Source organism: Aotus nancymaae, unplaced genomic scaffold (assembly GCF_030222135.1).
Source record: "Aotus nancymaae isolate 86718 unplaced genomic scaffold, 86718_ANA_hifiasm-v0.15.2.pri h1tg000019l, whole genome shotgun sequence".
In the NCBI taxonomy this organism is placed as follows: domain Eukaryota; kingdom Metazoa; phylum Chordata; class Mammalia; order Primates; family Aotidae; genus Aotus; species Aotus nancymaae.
In genome coordinates, this window is record NW_026988431.1 from 2,515,555 (window position 1) to 2,540,124 (window position 24,570).

The window sequence follows — 24,570 nt, forward strand, 5'->3', positions numbered from 1 at the left end:
CAGAGAAATGCAAATCAAAACCACTATCAGATACCATCTCACACCAGTTAGAATGTTGATCATTAAATTCAGTAAACAACAGATGCTGGAGAGAACGTGGAGAAATAGGAAAACTTCTACACTGTTGTTGAGAGCATAAATTAGTTCAACCATTGTGGAAGACAGTGTGGTGATTCCTCAAGGATCTAGAACTAGAAATACCATTTGACCCAGCAATCCCATTACTGGGTTTATATCCAAAGGATTATCAGGCATTCTATTACAAAGACACTTGCACGCATATGTTTACTGCAGCACTATTCACAAGAACAAAGACTTGGAACCAACCCAGATGCCCATCAATGATAAACTGGATCAAGAAAATGTGGCACATATACACCATGGAATATTATGCAGCCATAAAAAAGGATAAGTTCACATCCTTTGCAGGGACATGGATGAAGCTGAAAACCATCATTCTCAGCAGACTAACACAGGAACAGAAAACCAAACACCACATGTTCTGATTCATTAGTGAGTGTTGAACAATGAGAACACATGGACAAAGGGAAGGGAACATAAGACACCAGGGCCTGTTGGTGGGTGGGGGGCTAGGGGAGGGATAGAATTAAGAAAAATACCTAATGTAGATCAGGGGTTGATGGGTGCAGCAAACCACCATGGCACGTGTATACCTATGCAACAAACCTGCACTTTCTGCACTTGTACCCCAGAACTTAAAAAAAAAAAAAAGAATTGATGAAAGGTACTATATATCAAGTGCTATAATAGACACAGGTATTAGAAACTAAGTGCTATGAAAACAGAAATGAGAGTAACTAAATCTATGTAAAAGAATGGTCAAACCAGGCACTGATGAACTATAAATGAGAAGGGGGATCAATAATGAAAAAGGAAAAATAGCAACATCTGCCAAAGCAGAAAACACCACCTGAGTTACTCAGAAGGAACTGAAAAGACTTTAGGAGAAACGTTAGGACTTTATAGTGTGGTATTATGATACATGGGCTTTTATCCCCAAATCTTTTTATGAGACCAACATCATCCTGATACCGAAACCTGGCAGAGACTCAGCAAAAAAAGAAAACTTCAGGCCAATATCCATGATGAACACAGATGCAAAAATCTTCAATAAAATACTGGCAAACCAATTGCAACAGCACATCAAAAAGCTTATCCATCACGATCAAGTAGGCTTCATCCCAGGGATGCAAGGCTGGTTCAACATATGCAAGTCTATAAACGTAATTCACCGCATAAACAGAACCAAAGATGAAAACCACAATTATCTCAATAGATGCAGAGAAGACCTTTGACAAAACTCAACAGCCCTTTATACTAAAAACTCTCAATAAACTAGGTATTGACAGAACGTATCTCAAAATAATAAAAGCTATTTATGACAAACCCACAGCCAATATTATACTGAATGGGCAAAAACTGAAAGCATTCCCTTTGAAATCTGACACTAGACAAGGATGCCCTCTCTCACCACTCCTATTCAATATAGTATTGGAAGTTCTAGCCAGAGCAATCAGGCAAGAAAAAGAAATAAAGGGTGTTCAATTAGGAAAGGAGGGAGTCAAACTGTGTCTATTTGCAGAAGACATGATTGTCTATTTAGAAGACTCTATTGTCTCAGCCCAAAATCTCCTTAAATTGATAAGCAACTTCAGCAAAGTCTCAGGATACAAAATCAATGTGCAAAAATCACAAGCATTCCTACACACCAATAACAGACTTAAAGAGAGTCAAATCAAGAACGAACTGCCATTCATAATTGCCACAAAGAGAATAAAATACCTAGGAATACAACTAACAAAGACTGTAAAGGACCTCTTCAAGGAGAACTACAAACCACTGCTCAACGAAATAAGAGAGGACACAAACAGATGGAGAAACATTCCATGCTCATGGTTAGGAAGAATCAATATCGTGAAAATGGCCATACTGCCCAAAGTAATTTACAGATTCAATGCTACCCCCATCAAGCTACCAATGACCTTCTTCACAGAACTGGAAAAAACCACCTTAAACTTCATATGGAACCAAAAGAGAGCCCGCATAGCCAAGTCAATTCTAAGCAAAAAGAACAAAGCTGGAGGCATCACTCTACCTGACTTCAAACCACACTGCAAGGCTACAGTAATCAAAACAGCATGGTACTGGTACCAAAATAGAGATACAGACCAATGGAACAGCAAAGAGGCCTCAGAGGCAACGCCACACATCTACAACCATCTGATCTTTGACAAACCTGACAAAAACAAGCAATGGGAAAAGGATTCTTTGTTTAATAAATGGTGTTGGGAAAACTGGCTAGCCATGTGCAGAAAGCAGTAACTGGACCCCTTTCTGACACCTTACACTAAAATTAACTCCAGATGGATTAAAGACTTAAACCTAAGACCTAACACCATAAAAACCTTAGAAGAAAACCTAGGCAAGACCATTCAGGACATAGGCATAGGCAAGGGCTTCATGACTAAAACACCAAAAGCATTGGCAACAAAAGCCAAAATAGACAAATGGGATCTAATTATACTCCAGAGCTTCTGCACGGCAAAAGAAACAATCATTAGAGTGAACCGGCAACCAACAGAATGGGAAAAAATTTTTTCAATCTACCCATCTGACAAAGGACATATATCCAAATTCTATAAAGAACTAAAACAGATTTATAAGAAAAAAACAAACCCATTCTAAAGTGGGCAAAGGATATGAAGAGACACTTTTCAAAAGAAGACATATGAGGACGACAAACATATGAAAAAATGCTCATCATCACTGGTCATTAGAGAATAGCAAATCAAAACTACATTGAGATACCATCTCACGCCAGTTAGAATGACAATCATTAAAAAACCTGGAGACAACAGATGCTGGAGAGGATATAGAGAAATAGGAACACTTTTACACTGTTGATGGGAGTGTAAATTAGTTCAACCATTGTGGAAGACAGTGTGGTGATTCCTCAAGGACCTAGAAATAGAAATTCCATTTGACCCAGCAATCCCATTACTGGGTATATATATATAAAGGATTAAAAATCATTGTATTATAAGGACACATGCACATGTGTGTGCACTGCAGCACTGTTTACAATAGCAAAGACTTGGAACCAACCCAAATGCTCATCGATGATAGACTGGACAGGGAAAATGTGGCACATATACACCATGGAATACTATACAGCCATAAAAAAGATGAGTTTGTGTCCTTTGTACGGACATGGATGAACCTGGAAATCATCATTCTCAGCAAACTGACACTGGAACAGAGAATCAAGCACTGCATGGTCTCACTCATAGGTGAGTGTTGAACAATGAGAACGCATGGACACAGGGAGGGGAGCATCACTCACTAAGGTCTGTTGAGGGGGGACTAGGGGAGGGACAGTGAGGGACAGTGAGGGGTAGGGAGTTGGGGAGGGATAACACGGGGAGAAAAGCCAGATATAGGTGATGGGGATGGAGGCAGCAAACCACATTGCCAAGTATGTACCTATGCAATAATCCTGCATGTTCTTTACATGTACCCCAGAATCTAAAATGCAATTATATATGTTATTTTATATATATATAGAAAATAAAAAATATATATTATATATATTGTATATATAGAGAGTAATATATATATAATATATAGTATATATATATAGCGAGTAATATATATATACTTTATTTTATATATATATATATATATATATATATATATATATATATATATATATATATATAAAATAAAGATAACTTGGGTAAGTTTCAACCCAAAACTACAAGCCATGCAAAGAAACAACAAAGTGTGACCCATATTTGGACAGGTGTAGGTTGGGGAAGGGGACACGATCAATAAAAACTAATTCTGAGTGGGCCCAAATGTTGTAGTTAGAGAATAAAGACTCTAAAACAGCTATTATAAACATGTTCAAGGAATTAAAGATTATATTAAGAAAATTAAAGGAAAATACAATGATAGAGAATTTCCATAAAGAAACAGAATATATATATATATTCTCCTTTACATGTGAGGAGAATGAACCAGACATTTCAGAGTTGAAAAGCCTAATAAATGGAACAAAAAATTCACTAAGTAGGCTCAATAACAAATTTGAGATGACGAAGAATCAGTGATCATGAAGATAAGTCAATAGTAACAGAGAAAAATAGAAATCCAAAACAGGAAAGGCTACAAAGAAAGATACAAAACAGTATTTAAAGAAACAATTACAAATTCCCAAATTCCAAGATAAGCACTAATCTACAGATCCAAGAAACCCAACAAGACACCAAATACAATAAACACAGAGAACTATACCTAGTTAAACTGTAGTCAAAGTACTGGCAGATAAAGAAAAAGAGGAAAAGTTGAAAAGAAAAAGAAAAAAAAACCCCACTGGGAAGTAATGATATGATTGACTTTGTATCAGAAAAAGAAATTCTGACAGAAGTGGAATGACATACAGCATTAAATCAAAGAGAAAATTATCAAGGGTTAAATGAAAAAGTATCATTAAAAGTAATAGGACAAAAACCCAATTACTTTTGCACCAACGTAATACATTCTTTTTTCTTTTTTTCCTTGTTTTTGAGACAGTCTCGCTCTGTCGCCAGGCTGGAGTGTAGTGGCGCAATCTTGGCTCATTGCAACCTCCGCCTGCCAGGTTCAAGCAGTTCTCCTGCCTCAACCTCCCAGTAGCTGGGACTACAGGTATGCGCCACCACGGCCAGCTAATTTTTGTATTTTAGCAAAGATGCGGTTTCAACCATGTTGGCCAGGATGGTCTCGATCTCCTGACCTAGTGATCTGCCCACCTCGGCCTCCCGAAGTGCTGGGATTACAGGCGACCTACTACATTCTTACATAACTATCCTTCAAAAAGGAAGACAGGTGAGGATTCTGGGAAGATGCTGAAATCAGCTCCCTATCTAGACAATAATTGCACAGGCAGAATCAATCTCACGTGAGGAAACTTGCTCTCCAAGTACTGAGGTTCTGCACTCTGATCACTGATTGCTGCTTTCTGTCAGAGAAGGGCAGACAAAGAGGTGATCACCTTTGCATTTTGGCCGCATTGCTGCAAGCCCCTCCTCCTCTGGCTGAAGTGACTGGCAGGGGATTTAAAGGACTGGTACTTTTTTCCCCTTCATTTTTCTGCTTTTCCCCATTTGGAAAGCAAATATTGAAGACTATGACATTAAAAACTAACCACATATATGATGGGAAATTAGAAAGTCATTATGAATACCCAGGAGAAGGTGTAGTCTTTTCAAATGGCCAATAAGCACATGAAAATATGCTCAACATTACTACTCATTTGGAAACTCCAAATAAAACTCCAAGATGCCACCTGACACCCATTAGGATGGCTACTATCAAAAGAACCAGAAAATCACGTGTTGGCAAGGACAGGGAAAATTTAAAACCTTTGTGGTGTTGGTGGGAATGTAAAATGGTATAGCTGTTGTGGGTAACATTTTGGCATTTCCTCAAAATTTAAAAACAGAATTGGCACATGATCCAACACCTCCACTTCAAGGTATATATTCAAAAGAATCAAAAGCAAGGTTTTGGAGAGAGATTTGTACAACCACTTTCAAAGGAGCTAAATCATAAAAATATCCATCTGCAGATGAATTAATAAGCAAAATATGGCATATACCTACAATGGAATATTATTCCACCTTAAAAAGGAAGAAAATCCTGACATCCTACAACATGGATAAACTTTGAAGACATTATGCTAAGTGAAACAAGCCAGTCACAAAAGACAAATACTATATGATTCCACTTACGTGAAGTACTTAGTCAAAATCAGAGACAGAAATTTGAATGGTGGTTGCCAAGGGCTGAGGGGAAGGTGAAAAGCGGGGATATTGTTTATATGGGTATAGAGTTTCAGTTTTGCAAAATAAAGAGCTCTGGAGATGGATAGTGGTGATGGCTGCATAATCAATGTACTTAACACCAATAAAATATATACTTAATGATGAAAACATAAGGCAAAATTGAAAAATTCCATTACAGCAGATTTGCTCTAGAAAAAATGTTAAAGAAAGTCCTTCAGGCTAAAAGGAAATTATAACAAATGGAGACTCAGATTATGGGACAGAATAAAGAGTACTGGAAATGGTAAATATGGAGTATATAGAAGACTCTCTTAATTGTTTTCTTAATTTAATAAGTATAAACTACATGAATATAATCTGTATGGTTAGGTAGATAACATACATAGATGTAACATATATGACAATAACAGCACAGAGGAGAAAAAAAATAAAGCTGTGTTGGATCAAAGCTGCTATATTTTACCAGAATTATGTGAAGAAGTAGAAGATTGTAATAAGATGCATAATTCATTCTCTGCATCAAGCACTATAAATAAATAGCAATAGAAGCTAAACAATCAGAGGAATTAAAATGGTATACTTAAAAATACATTTCAACACAAAAGAAGACAGCAATTGGCAGATGCAAATTAAATAATATTTTAAAACTGCATTAAATGTAAATGGACTAAAAACTCCAATCAAAAGGCATAGATGGTCAGTCTGAATAAAAAGTCAAGATCCAACCATATGCAGTCAATGAAACTTTTAAATCCAGAGATACAAACAGTTTGGTTTTGAAGGACAGAAAAAGGTAAGCCATGGAAACAGGAATCATATGAAATCAATCAGACAAAGCAGATTTTAAGACAAGGAATGTTCCTAGAGACAAAGAGAACTACTTCACCATAATAAAAGGGTCGATATAGGAATATGTAAAGACTTTAAGTGTACAGGGAACTTAAATCCATAAATACATAAAGCAGAAACTGACAGAACTAAAAGAAAAAAACAGTTTCTGAGAGGGAGTTACTGAAATCTCCAACCATATTGTTGAAGACAGAACTTGAAAGAAAATCAATGAGCACACAGAAGATTTGACAACGATACCAACCAACTTGACCTGACCATTAATTAATGATATGAAACCTCCAAACAGCAGAGTACATGTTCTTTTCAAGTATATGTGGATAACTCTCTCCAGCATGGAGAACATGCTTGACAAGGATCCAGCAATCTTGCTCTAAATAGTCAAGATGGTAAATATTTACACTTAGGAGCCAGATCTGTCACATGCAATTCTGTCATTCTGGTGTAAAAGAAGGCAAAAACAATATGTTTATGAGTGGCCAAGTCTGTGTTCCAGTAAAAATTTATTTACTAAAGCAGGTAACCTACATATGGGCCATACTTCACAGACTTCTGTGCTAGACCATAAAACAAGTCTCAATACTAAAAAGGCAAATTATACAAAGCATGGTCTTCAACAACAGAATTAGAAATCAACAAGAAAAAGTATTTTAAGAAAACCCCAAATATTCATTTGGGCTACAAACAACTTTTCAGAGTAGTTAGAACTGTAATTATTTCCACTTTCAATTAGTAATAATGAAACTTTAAATAAATGTCCTTATCTATTATAATTCTGTAGCCAAAACATTTTCTCTTACTTATAAGAAAATTGAATGAGATTCAAAAGTGGCAATTTGTCAAGAGTCAGAGAGTATTTTAGGCCAGAACTCAAACACAAGTTTTCTAATTTTCAAATACTGAAGCTGTTTCCACTGTAAACCTAATTTATTTAAATATACTGTTTTTAAAAAGAAAACAAAAGAAAAACTCACTAGGTAACCTCCTAGTTCCTGGGTGAGAATGTTTTATCATTCCATCCTTCTGTTAATATAATCCTTCAAAGCAGTGATATCCATAATTTCTTCTACTAGATAAACTATTTCATTTAACCCTGTATAATCACACATAAAACAGTACCTGCTCCATACTGTATTCTACAAAAATTCTGTTGAATTAATAAAACAGTATCATGCCACTTAAAAAAAAAAAAAGATGTAATGAACAGGCTAATCCTAAAACTTACGAAAATACAAGAGGCCCCATACAGCCAAAGCAATCTTGAAAAATAAGAAAAAAGCTGAACTTAGCTTTTGGATTTCAAAACTCATTACAAAGCCACAGAAATCAAAACTGTGTGCAACTGGCATAAAGACACAACATACAGATGGCAATGGAATAAAATTAAGGGTCCACAAATAAACTCATACATTTATAATCAATTGATTTCTGACAGGAGAGCTAAGACCATTCAACAAAGAAGAGTATTTTTTTTTAACAGTGCTAAGATAAGTGGATATCCACATGCAAAAATGAAGTTGGAACTCCTCTCTCACACCATATACAAAAATACTTGAAATGGATCAAAAACCTAGTGGAGGAACTTGAAGTATAAAATCTTTAGAAAGAAACAGGTGTAAATCTTCATGACCTTCAATTAGGCAACAGTTCCTTAAATATGACACTAAAAGCACAAGCAACAACAACAAAAATGAAGACTTCATAAAAATTTAAAATTTGTGCCAAGGACAGTATCCTCAGAGTGAAAGGCAATCCACAAATATGCACAAAAGTAAAGATTCAAATGTTTCACTATCAAAAGAATCTACTAAACACAAAAAAAAAGACTCATGGAGAAATGGATAAAAAAAGCTATAAGGCATATAGAAAACAGCACAACCACAGAAATCAGTCCCTTTTTATCAGTAATTACTTCAAATGTGTGTTAAACTCTCCAAAAACAGATTGGCAGAAAGAATAAACACATGATCCAACTACATATTGTTACGTAAGAGATGCACTTTAAATCCAAAGACAAAGAGACTGAAAGCAAAATGACAGAAAGTTATTCCATGCAAACAGTAATCAAAAGAGAGCAGGCGTGGCTATACTAGTATCAGAAAAGACAGACTTTAACTCTATACAATTGGAAAGAAAAAAAGGGTGATAGCTCACATCTGTAATTCCAACACTTTGGGAGGCCAAGGAGAGAGGACTGCTTGAGCCCAGGAGTTCTGAGACCAGCTTGGGCAACATGGTAAAATCTCATCTTTACAAAATTACAGAAGAAAAAACAGACTTTGTTTTTTTAAAAAAAAATAAATAAATAAAGGTTACAAAACAGAAAGAATTCTTATATGGCAATAAGAGGTTCAATACAGCAAGAAGGTATAGCAATTACAAACATTTATGAACCTAATAATAGACCATCAAAATAGAGGAAGAAATGAAAAGTTTTATAATAATAGCTGGTGACATCAATACTCTGTTCTCAATAACGGACAGAACAACAAGACAGGAGATAATATAGAACTCAACACAATAAACCAACTAGGTCTAAAAGACATATACAAAACACTTTTCTGAATAACAGCAGCATACACAATTCTTCTCAAGTACACATGGAACATTTTCCAGGACAGACAATATGTTGGGCCACAAACTAAAGCCAAAAGTTAAGTTTCAATAGATTTAAAACATAGATACTATACAAAGTATCTTCTCCAACCACAACAGGATGAAGTCAGAAATCATTAACAGAAGGAAAACTGAGAAATAAATTTGTGGAAATTAAACAAGATACCTTACCAATAGATCAAAAAAGAAATCAAGAAAAATGAGAATATACTTAGAGATGAATGAAAACAAAACCACACGTATCAGAACTTGTAAGACACAGTGAAAGTAGTACCAAGGGAAAAATTTATAGCTACAAATGCCTCCATTCAAAAACAAAAAAAATCTCAAATCAAAAACCTGACTTCACAAACTAAGTTGCAAACCAAAAAAAAGAACAAACTAAACCCAAAGCTTCCAGAAAGACAAAACTGAATAAATAATAAAGACCATAACAGAGATAAAATAGAGTGCTCACTTTAGCAGCATATACACTAAAAGAGAGAAAAGAAAAAGAACATAGAAAAAAAAAAAATCAATGAAACCAAAAGTTGGTTCTTTAAAAAGATCGACACAATTGACTCATCTTTGGCTAGGTTAAGAAAAAAAGAAAGAAGACTCAAATCACTAAAATCAGAAAGTGGGGACATTACTACTTGATTCCATAGGAGATACGAAGGATTTTAAGAGTATTATCAAGTCTTGTATGCTAACAAATTGAATAGCTTACATGAACAAGTGCCTATTAATAGAAACACAAAAACCTACCAAGAATAAGTCACAATGAAGTAGAGAATCTACAGAGACTTATAACTTGCAAGGACACTAAATCAGCAATCAAAAATCTCCCAACAAAGAGAAGTCATGGTCTTGATGGTTTCACTGGTGAATTCTACTAAAATATTTAAAGAACTGAAGCAACACTAATCCTGTAACTTTTCCAAAAACTGAAGAGAACATTTCCTAACTCATTATATGATGCCAGCATTACCCTGATCCCAAAGCCAGACAGATGCAAGTAAAGAATATTATAAACCAATATCCTCTTATGAACATGGATGCATAAATCATTAGGAAAATACTAGCAAACCAAATTCAGCAGCATATGAAAAAGATTATATACCATGACCAACTGGGACTTATTCATGAATTTAATATGCCCAAAATTCAAAAAAGCAAATAGGAGTTAGCTCTGGGTGATTTTCTCTTTATATTTTTCTGTTGTCTAAATGTCTACAAAATATTTTATTTTAAAAATGTATTATCAAGTATTTGAAACATATACAAGTGCAGAGAATATTAAAATAGTTATGAACCTAGCTATTCAGACTTCAAATTTAAAAATAATACATTTGCTTCAGAATACTTCCTTTAAAACCATTTTTGGCCAACATAGCTGAAGCTCCCTTAGTACTGCCCACCTCAGTATTACCCACCCACTCTCAGGAAAACCCATTATCACAAAGCTGGTGTACATGAAGCTTATCTATCACATTTTTATACTTTCATTATAAACTATTAACAAACATAGTATGGTTTGTACTGCTTAAAAATTTACATCAAGGACTTCTTATACTGCACATATTTTATCACAACTTATTTTTCTATTAAGCATTATATTATCAGGATCTATCAACATATACATATATTATTTTTATAATTTAAAATATTATATATTGTTTATTAAAAGACATTCAACAGAGATTTTAATTTTAAGGGTTTTTTTTTTCAGCTGCATACAATAAAGAGTTTTTAAAAACACTTTTTGATATGTACAACAGCACTGGCAACATCCTACTGCTTGGCATCATCTTCATTTCCATGAGTATTTTTCTTGCTTCCCTTTTAAACTCAAGATCAAGACACTGTCTATACTGATCACATTGCAACAGTCTCCTCTGGAATTCCATGCTAGAGCAAAAATACTCATTAGCCAAGTAGTTCTGAACAATGTAAAATAATTAATTATTAAAGAGAAAAATTATGCTGCCATTCACCTAGCTACCTAAAAATATACTTAATAAAATATACAAAAATGTATTGACACACACGAATTTTGGTAATTTCTGTCACTGGAAAATTATAAGCTAGAGCTAAAATAATAAATACATAAATAATCGCAAGCTTTAAATCGAACCCAAGATTAAGTAGCATCATATCTTATACGTAGGGAAAAAAACATTAAGTTTAAATAGCATGGCAGCAGCAAAATAAATAATGCTAGTTTCAGAAACAATTTAAAATTCGATCAAACCGTGCTTCACCATTCCTGGGTAACTATTTCTTACCTATCTCCCCAAAACAAAGAAACAAAAATATCAACAGACTGTTTTATGATAGCCCTTCTTTTGAAGTTCTGACTTATTTAAAAAGGACTGGTAAATTAGCCATAAAGATCTGTTGTGAAAAATCACAATTTATCTATATATAAATCTAGTTATACAAAATTGACAGGTGCCTGACATATTTTTAAATGTTATCCATTATTACATTTATTATGAACAGTAACACAGATCTCTGTACACAACTCTATAATTTGTAAATGACAAATCTGCGTACAATCTAAAGTGTTTCAGGAGAAAGGTCTTGAGTATTAATGGTAGCAAAACATTAAATGTTACTTACCCACAAGTAGTATGTGAACTGAAGTGCAAAAATAGCAATGCCTTCATTATCAAAGGATCCAGCTACTGACCGAGATATGTAGCCTGGTACAATAGCAATAAAACAAGCAGCTAAAAGTCCTGCTCCTTGGTTCCAAAGTTCTCTGGTAAGCAGGAAAGTAGATATAGATGTAAGGCCGCTAAAAGTTGGTGCAAGGAACACACACACATCTCTTATGTGAACTGTTATATTCAATGTATTTAAAATCCAATGGATAAGGCCAGCTGTTATCATCAACCCTGGGTAAACCTAGGAAGAAAAAAATGAAAAATTACATATAAAATGAGATACACAAAAATATTAACATATGCACTCTTCTTTACTATTACATTTTGTTTACCATAAGTTTGAAAGCAACAATTTGCCTCCTTTATAAACTACGAAAACAAACAAACAAACAAACTCCCATACCTTTTTGTGTTGCATACAAGGAACTAGCTCATATATGGAGGAATAAATAAAAAGATCAGAGAGAATATGAACCAAGAATGATTAAAATTGAAAATGTTTAACAATATTAAACTGTAGGTAACTTTCTTACTGATTCCACTACCTTTTTTTTTTAAATCAAAACAGGGTCTTAGTCTAGCTTATCCTTCAGTTTGGAGTTCTAACATACTCCAATTTTGCCCACACTTGTGTGTACAAAAGAAAATGAGAAAAGAAAGATAAAGAAAAATCATGCACAAAATTATTTAAGTCGTATTTATATAAAATGTCCCCTCCTTTCAAGCCCTAGATTTGCAAGTAATCAACTCTAGCTAGGAAAAGAAGAAACAGTCAGTTGGTGAATTGAGAGAGAATATTTTGGAACTTCTGAAAAGTTAAAATATTTTATACCACTTAAAGTACTTAGGGATAAAAGGGAAATAATAAACTAGAAGAGGCCAGTTAACAGCTATACTCATCCTCACTCTAAAAGAGGAACATCAAACATTAAAAGGATTCAAAGAACAGTAAACAGGACATTTTTTTTGAATTATTATTCCATGACTAAAACATGGATTTATATCTGCTTCCTTAGGTAAGTCCTATAAGATTCTTTATTTACTCCATAACAGAAACTACAAAGGTTATAAATTTCCTTTCCTGGCCATACAGTTTGTTACTGCAACCTCTTTCCCTGCACTCCCGTCTCTACCTCTCTTGCTTTTTCTCCACAGCACTTACCATCAATTGACATACTGTTTATTTTACTTATTTACTGTCTATTAACTGCCTACGCTCACAAGAACATAAGTTCCAGAACAGAAAATTTTTCTCCAGCATCCAGAAAACTAACTGGCAGAAAGTGGATGCTCATGCATGGAAAAAGAAAAGGGGAGGGGGAGAAAGAAAGTATGGTAATTTATCCACATTCTCAACAGATAAAAATTTTGTCCCACTTCAGATTCAATACTAGGTACCAGTGTGTGATTTTGTCAGCAATATTGAAAAAAGGAAGTGAATTTGAAAATATTTTTCAAGGTAAGTCAATATATCCATATAATACGGTAGACTGAACTGACACACACAAAACAGCCAATTTTCATAGAAGCACTAAATGAAAGAACCAAAACTAAACCAACAAATAAAACCCTAACAAGAAAAAAGCATGATCAAGCTCAAGATAGGGAATTCTCCAGATGCCAAAAATGAAGAGGGAATTCAAAGTAGGTGCTGGTGTCATGGGAGACCACGATAGAGAAGAAAAAAGCCAAACAAACCAGGGCCTTAAGGAATGAAAATGGGGGTGAGGGTTTTCACCCAACACAGGGATCAAAGTGAAGATCTAATTACCAGCACAAAGTGAGGACCTGCTTGTGAAACTAGACAAATTCTATTCACCCATCAAGGAACTCTGCCTGCCTTCCAATGTTCAGAGCAGAAACAAAGTCCAAAAGGAGAATATGAAACTCATTCAGATGTGTGAATGTAGGTTCTACATTTATAATAACCTTCAGTGTTAAGAAACCTCAAACTAAGAAAAACTGTCCTAAAACCAGTGAAACCCCTAAAGGGCTCCAGTAAGGGCAAATGAGAAAGATTATTAAAGGGATAATCCCAAATCTCAGGACATCAGGACTCTCAGAGACAACAGGCTTCCATTGAGGACAAATTTAAGATAAAGTTATAAACCACACACAAAAAAACTATAGTTATCAAATGTAATACAATAAGGTATATAAGATCAGCACCACAAGAACTGCAGGTCATAGCTACCTACCATATGCACTACCCATTTAATACTTCTCTAATTCACAATGTAGAACATGATAAATACTGTTGTGCCTTCATCTCTATGCCTTTATCTCTATTTACATCAAGGATAAGAAGATGCCCAGACTAGAAGCACACCACCTTACTACCATGGAGAACATGTTCTTTCTAAACACAAAGGGAACATTAATAAAAATTTGGATATCCTAAATATCCTAAATCACAAGTCAAGTCTCAATAAATTTTAAAGGACTGAAATTACATAGAAGTTGTTCTCTAAACACAATATAATTGAAGTATAAAGAAAAAACATAACTGGGTAATCCTCTTGTGTTTGAAATTAAAAACAATTCTAAATAATCCATGAGTCGGGGAATTATAATAAAAATTAAGATACATTTTGATTGAAATGATAATGAAAATAATACACATCAGAACTTATGAAATGCAATTAGTACAGTGGTTACTGTGTAGTTTCTAGGCTTAAAACGTATCTCTTAATAATGAAGAAAAGTTGAAAATTACTGAGAAAGCATCTCAAGAAGTCAGAAAAAGAACATGAAAATAAACTCAGCAAAGTAAAAAGAAATAAATTAAAATTTAAAAAGACACAAAACAAGCATATATTAGAAGTAATCAACAGAGTCAGAAGTTTCTTTGGGTTAAGAAAAACCCTAACAAAATGAATAATTCTGGCAAAATTGATTTTTAAAAAATCAAACATATATTTCTCCAATACAAAACAGTGTTGCCTTGTCTTCCGCCTTTTCTTCAAAATTCTCCTTATGTCCCAAATCCTAAAAATATTTGCCCTTATGTCATCTTTCTAGATATCAGAAGTTTGCATGAACTATAGTCAATAGTCAATTACCTGGAATAATTTGGAAATATTCAGGGCCTGAAAAATTCTAATTATCTGATTATTCTAGATATATAATTATCATGATTATTCTAAGTTTCTATCTCCTTCCAAACTCTTTTTTCAAGTAAATTGCTATAAAAGCAAACACACAAATAACCTGAACTTCATTCACATGCACTGTGATAGTAGATCCCCACCCAGCCTCCACGACTTGTCAAAAAGAATGGCTAGTGTGAGATAACCCACAAACAGGTTGGGGATTAAGGGGAGGAGGTGTCAAGGAAAAAGCAAATTGAATACTGGATAATAAGCCACGGAAAAATTTGTTAACTATATAAAGCTTTCAAGAATCCCCACCACCTTAGCAATTAATGATTTACTCAAATAACAATAAATGTTATAATTATCATGAAGAACTACTAATATACTTACAGTACCACCTACGATTCTTCCTAGGGGATACCATGCTCTTTCATCAAACCAATTTAAAAATTCATAGAACCCATGAGATGCAAGATGATGTGTTGATCTATAGTTAAACCTAGAGAAAAGAGAAAAAATGAAATGTTATAAAACTGCTTAATAGAAACAGCTCCTTTATATTAAACTATGTGGCTATATATCTTTCAGACCAATTTTTCTCAAACTTGAATAACATAATCTGAAAATATCAAAAGAATATGCGTATACCTCTAATATAAATAAAAACACCCCCAACCTCAAACCCATACCTACAAAACTAGTAATGCTCAAAATAACATTTAGCATTGCTTGGGGTCTAGGTGGTGCAGGGCAATAAAGAAGTTCATGAATCTCAAAAAATTAAGAACTGCTGACAGAAGATAACATCAAAATGGAAGAAAGGCCACACTCACCGTAATTGCCAAAAATCCTGCAACCCTAAAAATATTGGCTTTAAACTATAACAGCACTAAAAATTTAAAAAGAATAAACCATAACAGCACTATAAAACAAGAATATGATCTTTTAGAAAAAGAAATTATAATTTCTGAAAGAGATAAATGAGAAAAAATGAAGTTGAAGAAACCAGAGCCCAAAATGAAAGCAGAAGAAAACCACAAACCACAGAGGGCAATTCCAGGGATATTCCATGTTTAGTATAAAGCAGCTGTGATGGGCAGGGGAGAAGCCTGGAGCAATCCTCGGGGTAATGGCATTAGGTATACTGAGTCAGATCAATCCCCTTCCCCTACTATTGTGAAGTAGGAAAGTGGGTATCAGAGGACTCTGCCTGTAGGCACTACATATAGACAAGTGAGTCAAGAAGCAGAACAATGCTGGACACAAGATGAACAGGAAATCCTTATACCCCAAATCAGTTTGATACATCCTTTCCAGCAGCAAGTTATGATCCCAACTCCAACAATCACTAGATGCAAGCTCTGTAGCATTTTTATAGTCTTTTTGAATACCAAAATAAGCAACACATCCAAAAAAAATCAAACATTTGAGAAAAGTAAACACCATGACAGCTAAATATCAAAATCAACAAGTAGAAAAATTAATACTGTAGAAACAGTAACCAGAATTAATATATGCAGAGGGTTAATATAACCCAGAGTTATACTAACTCTGAAAGAGTTACTAATATTAAACTTTCAGATCTGAAATAAGTATAACCTAGAGGTTAAAAGGTCAGGTTCTAGCATCATATTGCATGCATTTGAATGTTAGTTCCATACTGACTAGCTTTGTGACCTTGGTTGGGCAAGTTACTTATGTTCTCTGCATTCTAGTTCCTTCACCTGTAAAATAGAGATTAACAACATTACCTACATCACAGGGTAGCTATGATAAGTAAATAATACAGTGTCTCTGAAGCACCTAAAGGCTACAGTTACTGTAATGAAATAGACTTATGATAAAGAATTCATTTAAGATTTTGAATGGCAAAATTATAAGTGCCAAGATAAAATAAGAGATATGCTAAATAGTATAAAGGACAAAAATGAACAGCAAATTAAAACAAGATAAAAAGTAGAAAAAAATTTAAGTAGTCTAGAAGTTCTTACACTGAGTTAAAAAAAAAAGAATACTATGTTTCACAGAGCATACACATCCCAATACATTTCAAAATACTAAAGATAATGTATGACTTAAAATCATGAATTCAGAGAGAAAGTTTTTCTACAAAGGAATGACATAATCAGATTAATACCTTATTTCTCAGTGGAACCACTGGATTGCTATAAGGCAATGGAGTAATATCCAAATTTCTGAGGGGAATTTTAAATCAGAATTTTAAGTAATAACTTTGTGTGCCAATAACATGGAAAGCTAAGCTAATGCTATAAATGCTACCTTGCTCCCTTCCTCCTCCAAGAAGTATTTACCAGATCAGAATTTAAAAAGGGGTATCTTCAAATGCCAGAAACAAAGTAGTTATTATATTTACAAAGCCATGATTATGGAAACGCTGTCTAGTAAAAGATGGAAAACAATCTAACCACCACCACTGAAGTGACAAAGTTCTTCTTTATCTAAAGGCTTTAAAGACTCCAATAAAAAAACTAAATTAAATGTTGTGCTATGCATTAAGAGTCTAAATTTACAAAGAATCCCCAAGATAGAAACTAACATTGAAAACAAGACCAAAACACCTGGATTAGCAATAGAAGCAAAAACTAAAAATAGCTCTACCCAGATAAGCTCATAAACAACAGTTAAACTATATGAGATTCACCATACAAATTTAAGTATACACTAGAAAGAGTAACACCCCCTAAAACGTGTGAAAATATTTTAATGAAAGAGGACTAGTATTTTAGTGAGAATACCAAGGTTTTAAATTTTCAACCTAATTTTTCATTTTAAAAAACTGACATCAAGGGACTATTAATAACGTGTTTTAAAAACCAGGAACTATGAGAATCCAACTTCATAAAGTTTTCCTGATGGGTATTTTTCATTTTCCATTTTCCATAATTCTTGGCCTCTCCCTCTTTATCAAATACTTCTTCCTTTGGCTTTGCTGACTCTAACGGTCTCTTGATTTTTACCCCCACCTCTCTAGTCTTCTCTACTTTCTGTTCTCCTCTAAGATCTCTTATTAACTCACTCTAAAATCTCTGCCCAAAAGATGTCATTCACATTCAAGTCTTCAATTATTATCAGTAGGCCCACAATCCACTAATATCACCTCCCTACCTAGATCTTTCTTCTCATGTCCAAACCAGTATTATCTAACTACTCATGTGGTGGTCTGTTTTTCTTGAATGTTACAAATGCATCTCAGACTCAACATTCAACTAAACTCATGATCAAACACACACTGTATCTGCTTTCAGTATTCTCTTACCACCACCTAAGTTGAAGAAATCTAGGTGTCATCCTTGACAGTTTCTTCTCTCTCACATCCTATTCATAAATCATAACAACGTTGTCACTTTACTTCCTAAATATCTCTGAAATCTTCATATTATTTTCTTATTCTGCTACTAGCAGTATAATCCAAGCTATCATCTTTTAACTAGACTACTGAAATAGCCTCTAACTGGTCTCTTTACATCCATTCTGCCCACCTTCTAGTTCCCCAATCTGTGCACTCAGCCATAAGAAGGAAGTTCTTTTCAAAATGTAAATGTGATCATACTGCAACTCTCTAAATTATTCAAAGACTTCATCTCTTTAAAATTAAAGCAGAGAAACCTCCACTTCTTAACATAATAGTCAAAACCACAAAGTCTACCTCATACATAACTCTAGTCTCATCTCACACCATATTTCCTTACTGTTAAATGATACAGAAGTTTGTTTGGGCCCTAAGAGAAAATTCTGGTTCAAGGTTGAGTAACTACATTTAATAACTGCTCACATTCCTCATCATATATATATAAAAAGCAAACAGGAAGCACCTAAATCTAAATTTATAACATATCATAAACTTATGTTACAGATTCAGTTGTTACTAAACAAAGCATAGTCTGATTATTTTCATTTATGCAAATTTCCAGGATACCTCAGTTGGAACATTAACAATTCAATGCAAAGTAAATATAAGGCATTTGGCCCTAATACAGGGCTCCAAATCTATCTTAAAGACTTCTGTTTCCTCCAGCTTTAGCTGCCTGATTTTCTTTTCCTCAGTTCATGTAAACAGCAGTAAGAATATGATTGGATCAAATCATTTCATACAAAGTTACACGTCATAGCTAACAGACGATCTATGCGTTGGCTGCCGTGAGATCCCATGCTTGTAATCCAACACCTATAGCCAAAAGGGCAGGGTCATATGATATAAAATACGGCTGTTTTGGCTTCTTTGCATTTGCTGTGAGTAGAAGATGAGGGACATGAGAGTTGTGCAAGGGTTATGAATGTAGTAGGAACTATAATTCATTTTCCTAGAATAAAATAAAGCCCTTAGTGATGCCAAAAATACTTAGACACCTACTGCTTCATCAAAGTATTGAAGACATAACTGGCTTATTTGCTTCTTTTTACTCCTTCAATAAAAAAAAATGCATGAGTCTTTCCCATAACACTTTTTCTCCCCCTTAAGACTGCCCTTAAAATCCACTTAATAAAACCTCTCAGTAAAACCAATAGTGTAATTATCTCTGCACAGTGCAGTCTATACAGTATTAGAGGTGCCTGTTCATGTCAGAAGATGTGGCAATACCTATGTAATTTTTTTCTTCCTAGTTGACAAAGATTCTCCTCTTGACCAAAAATTAGGTTTTTTTAAACCCTCTTCTCAACTAGGCTTTCACCTTGGGCTTCAGTGTCTGTCCCTGTTGGGTCTGGACCTCCTAGTTTCAGCAAGAATCTTGTGTAAGTCAGTTCAAAAAGAATCCCCACCCTCCATTTCTGCTCACCTTGATAGAATCAAATTCCTTATTCCCAGGATCCCCCAGGTGGTATCTGGTCACCCTGGTCTGCCTTCAGCAAGAATCCTGTAAAGCTAGTTTAGCCAGAATCCCCCTACTCCCTTCCTTACATTTGTCTTTTCCATCCATTGCCTCTATCCGTGCTCCTTGACTTTAAGTCTTCCACTGTCATTGTATTCAGAAATGAGCCCAGTTCCATACTTAGGGATCTTTTCCCTACTGCATTAGTTCCTAAATAAAATTAGTTTTTCATCATTTTTTTTTAAAGGCACTTGGATTGATCATTTAACTAATCTTTTCCATTACAATGAATAACTAAAAGCTGAACGTATTTACTATACCTACTTTTTGAGATGTTTTATCATCATCTTTTCCTCAGCCCTCTGTTCTGTCTACATAGAAACATGCCATAGCCAAGTACTTTATTCTCACTTCTTCATATGATCATCTCAGACCTGAAGTTCCTAATCATTTTTGAAGAAGTCTTCTCTAATGCTCCATCCCCCTCTTCCCAGTGTACTTTAATTTCTGTTCTTAAAACATGTTGGAACCTCTACTGAAGTTCACCTCACAAGGAACTACCTTTTCTTAGTAATTTTTGTATCTTGGAGTTATCTCATAGTTCCTGGCAGTTTACTCATGAGGTTCAATTAATCCTTGTTTAGCTAATTACTCCTTTTTGGCATACTAGAATCAACACTTACTTAAATTTTTGTTTTATATTCCCTTCTTCATTAAATTCAAACACCTGTGTGCACAAACGTAGTCTTCAATTTTGGCATGTCCTACTTACATAAAAGTAAGAGACTGTCTCCTAAGGTAGCAAGATGATTTTTCAAAATATGTGAGTAGTTGAAAAAACGGTGTTATAGATGAACCACAAATTGAAAACTGTTGAATCTGAGTGATGCATTCATGGAGGTTCATTACAATATTAGCTCTACTTTGCTGTATGTTAGAAATCTTCCATAATAAAGCATATATATACATAAATATAGCTTATATCTATACACGTATATACAAATATGTAATTATAATAAAAATTATATGATTTACATACATAATTATATATGAGTAATATACATATATGCAAACTCTATTATAAAAAATTTCACACACACATACTCTCACACATAAATTATAGTTTTCCCCCAATAAAGCTAGGTGAACTGGCTTAGAAATGATGTATTAAAAATTATGAGTCCCCGAAATAAAAATACAAGAGAAACCAAGTATTAGAAAACTATGTAGCTATCTTAAAAGACTCTAAGAATACTATCCAATCTCACATATACCCTCCTTTTAATACTGTCAATGTAAGTTTCAGTATTTTAACCACAATAAAACAATCTGTTTTGAAGCAAGTGTGACAAAAAATTGTTAAGTATTAAATATAGGTGGTAGTTTAATTCATTATAGTCTTCTCTCCACTTTTGGTTTAAATTTTCATAAAAGTTAAAAAAAATTTTTTAAAAATGCCTCTTCCAACTTCTCTTAACCTGATCTTTAGAGCTAATGAACTTTTTCTGAAAGGGGTATTTAGGGAAAAAGAGACTGTCTCCTAAGGTAGAAAGAAGATTTTACATTTTGGAATTCAATTTATGGAAGAAATGGTTATGCTTTTTGGGTTAGCACAATTAGTACAATACTGTATTCAAAAACATTATAGCATATGGCAGATGCAGTGGTTTATTCCTGTAAACTCAGCTACTTGGGAGGCTGAAGTAGGAAGACTGCTTGAGCCCAGGAGTTCAAAAACAGCTTGGGGGAAAAAAAAATTTTTTTTTTAATTAGCCAGGCACAGTGGTACATGCCTGGAGTCCAACAACTCAGGAGGCTGAGGCAGGAGGATTGAGCCCAGAAATTTGAGGCTACAGTGAGCTATGATTGTACCACTATTCTCCAGCCTAGGTGACAGAGCAAGACCCTGTCTTTAAAAAAAAAAAAAAAAAAGAAAAGAAAAAGAAAAAGAAAGAAAACTCAAATAGAACTTTATATGCTGCTATATGTATGCAGTAAATATTGTATTATTTCCTTAGATAAACAAACACTAGAATACCAACCTATTTGTAAACTAGGGCTTTTACAAATAAAGAGAGGAAGTCATAAGGAGTTGCCTCTGCATTTTCCTTACAATCATTTGATACATTTGGTTTCAGATTTGTTATTTCGACTTATATTGAAACACCTAATTTACACTCAAAACAACAACAAAGAAATCTCGTGATTATGTACTGAAGCAAAATATCACAATATACTTTTAATCTTAAAGTTTAAAAAAAATTATGTCTCTGTAAATGGCCAACAGGTATATGAAAAGATGTTCAACACCATTAATCATCAGAAAAATGCAAATCAAAACTATAATCAGATATCATCTCACCTCAGTTAAAATGGTTTGCATCCAAAAGACAGGCAATAACAAATGCTGGTGAGTATGTGGGGAAGGGGAACAGTCCTACACTGTCGGTAGGAATGCAAATTAGCATAGCCACTATGAAGAACAGTATGGAGGTTCCTCAAAAAAATAAAGAGAACTACATATAATCCAGTAATCCCACTGCTAGGTACATATCCAAAGAAGGAAAATCAGTGTATCAAAGAGACACCTGCACTCTCATGTTTATTGCAGCATTATTCATAATAGCCAAGATTTGGAAGCAACCTAACCCAAGCAACCTATCATCAGATGAATGAATAAAGAAAATGTGGTACTTATATTCAATGAAGTACTATTTAGCCATAAAAAAAGAATGAGAGTCAGTCATTTACAACAACATGGAGAGGTCATTAAGTTAAGTAAAATAAGCCAGGTATGGAAAGACAAATTTTGCATGTTATATCTCACATGTGAGACCTAAAAATTAAAAACAACTCATGGAGATAGAGTGTAGAACAATGGTTACCAGAGGCTGAGAAAGGTAGTACAGAGCGGGGCAAAATGTCCGGAGGGGTAATGGGTACAAAAATATAGCTAATAAGAACAAGATCCAGTATTTAAGGAAAAAGAAAGATCTACTATTTGATAGCACAACCAATACTTTACCATATATTTTAAAGTAACTAAAAGATTGGAATTGAAATTGTTTCTAATGCAAAGAAATGATAAATGTGTGAGGTGATGAATATTCCAATTACCTGGATGTGATTGCTACACATTATATGCCTGTAACAAAACATCACATGTGACCCATAAATATATACACCTATTATACATCCATAATAATAAATTTAAAATAAAATGATATCTCAGCCTTAAAATTAACCTAACGCTTTTATATCTTCAAAATAAATTTTGAGGTGGCAAAGAGTATCGTGTGTTTAATTAACATTTTCAGTCCTTTAAAATGATACCATATCAGAAAGAAATATTAATAACTGGAGATGCCTAAGAACAAATTAAGTGGAAGAACAATATATTGTTAGCCATAATGCTATGAACACAATGAGAGACAAACATATCCCACATTCTAGAAGTGTTCAGTTCATAAATGTTAATTTTAACCAAACAACACAAATCTGGTTTAGTTTAGCCTATGCAAATTAAATCCAACAAATAGAAAAGAATCAGTCAGGAACAGAAAGAAAACAAGAAAAGGGAGGAAAGCAGCTTTGATCAATGATGGTGATAAAAGAACAGCAAACGTAAGTAGTAAAGGAGGGTAAAAGAGGAAAGAGGTCCAACAAAAGGGAGCGGGGTGGAGCACTGTGCCAAGTATTACATTTCAACTCAGTGCCCTCGTAAGGCCAGGCAAAGCCAGGGCCCTACTTTGCTCTGAGTTGAGAAACCAGGTAAACTAAAGTTTCTATCTATCAAAATAACCACATATGGACTCCAAGTGAGGGCTAAGGGCTGTCTCCCATGGATAGAGAGAACATAATGTCAGTTTTACAGCACAGCTTTAACAGACTCCCAAAAAGTCTTGTCTGAAAGATATTAGAAAAATACATGCCTCTAAAGGTGGCTATTCTATATCTGGCATTGATTTGTTTTCATTTTTACAAGGTAATAGTCATGTTTTCAAAAAAAACTCCTTGAGCAACTATAGTGTACCAAGTTTCTGTTAGGCACTGGAAATAGAGCACTGGAAAAAGACAGGCTAATTCTGCTCTTTTGGAACCTAAATACAATAAACACAAACTAGGTAATTACAGATTGAAACAAGAGCTGGGGGATGTGGAGGAGAAAAGATTCAGAGAAATAAAAGAGTGAAATGGGAAGAAGAGGAGGAGGAAGGGGTAGAGATTGCTTTAAGCGGGATACAAATGAAGTCCTATCTGATAACATCTGTGCAGTCTTTAAGGATAGGGCTAACCAGCAATTCAAAGAGTTAAAGAGCTGTTCCAGCAAAGAAACTATCAAGCGCAAAGGCCTTGAGGTAGGAGAAATGGTGTGTTTAAGGAAGAGAAAGATGTTCAAGAGGGGGAGTGGTAATTTATGTTGTGTACCCTAGTTATAGACAATTATTATTTTTAAAAAACATATCAGACACTATATTATTTTTCATTTAATATCTCTCTCTCTCTCTCTCTCTCTCTCCTCTGAGGCAGGACACTACACAGATGATTAGACTAAGGCACAATATGTAACGTTAAGTTGTCCAAAGTTATACAGTCATGAAATGGTCAAGATGGGATTTGAACCAGGCAGCTTTGACTCTGGTGCCCACAATCTTAAGCATGATCACAAGGTGATTCCAAA

General features: G+C 34.3%; 1 protein-coding gene across 1 annotated transcript in view; it reads right to left on the bottom strand.

Moving 5' to 3' along the window:
* Positions 1-24,570, bottom strand: part of STT3B (STT3 oligosaccharyltransferase complex catalytic subunit B) — a 102,782-nt gene that overhangs the window by 44,469 nt on the left and 33,743 nt on the right. The window contains exons 2-3 of the mRNA XM_012435510.2: positions 15,451-15,559; positions 11,919-12,206 (exon numbers count right to left, since the gene is read on the bottom strand). Of these exons, the coding sequence (XP_012290933.1) occupies positions 11,919-12,206; positions 15,451-15,559 (397 nt within the window). The remainder of the gene's footprint in view (positions 1-11,918; positions 12,207-15,450; positions 15,560-24,570) is intronic.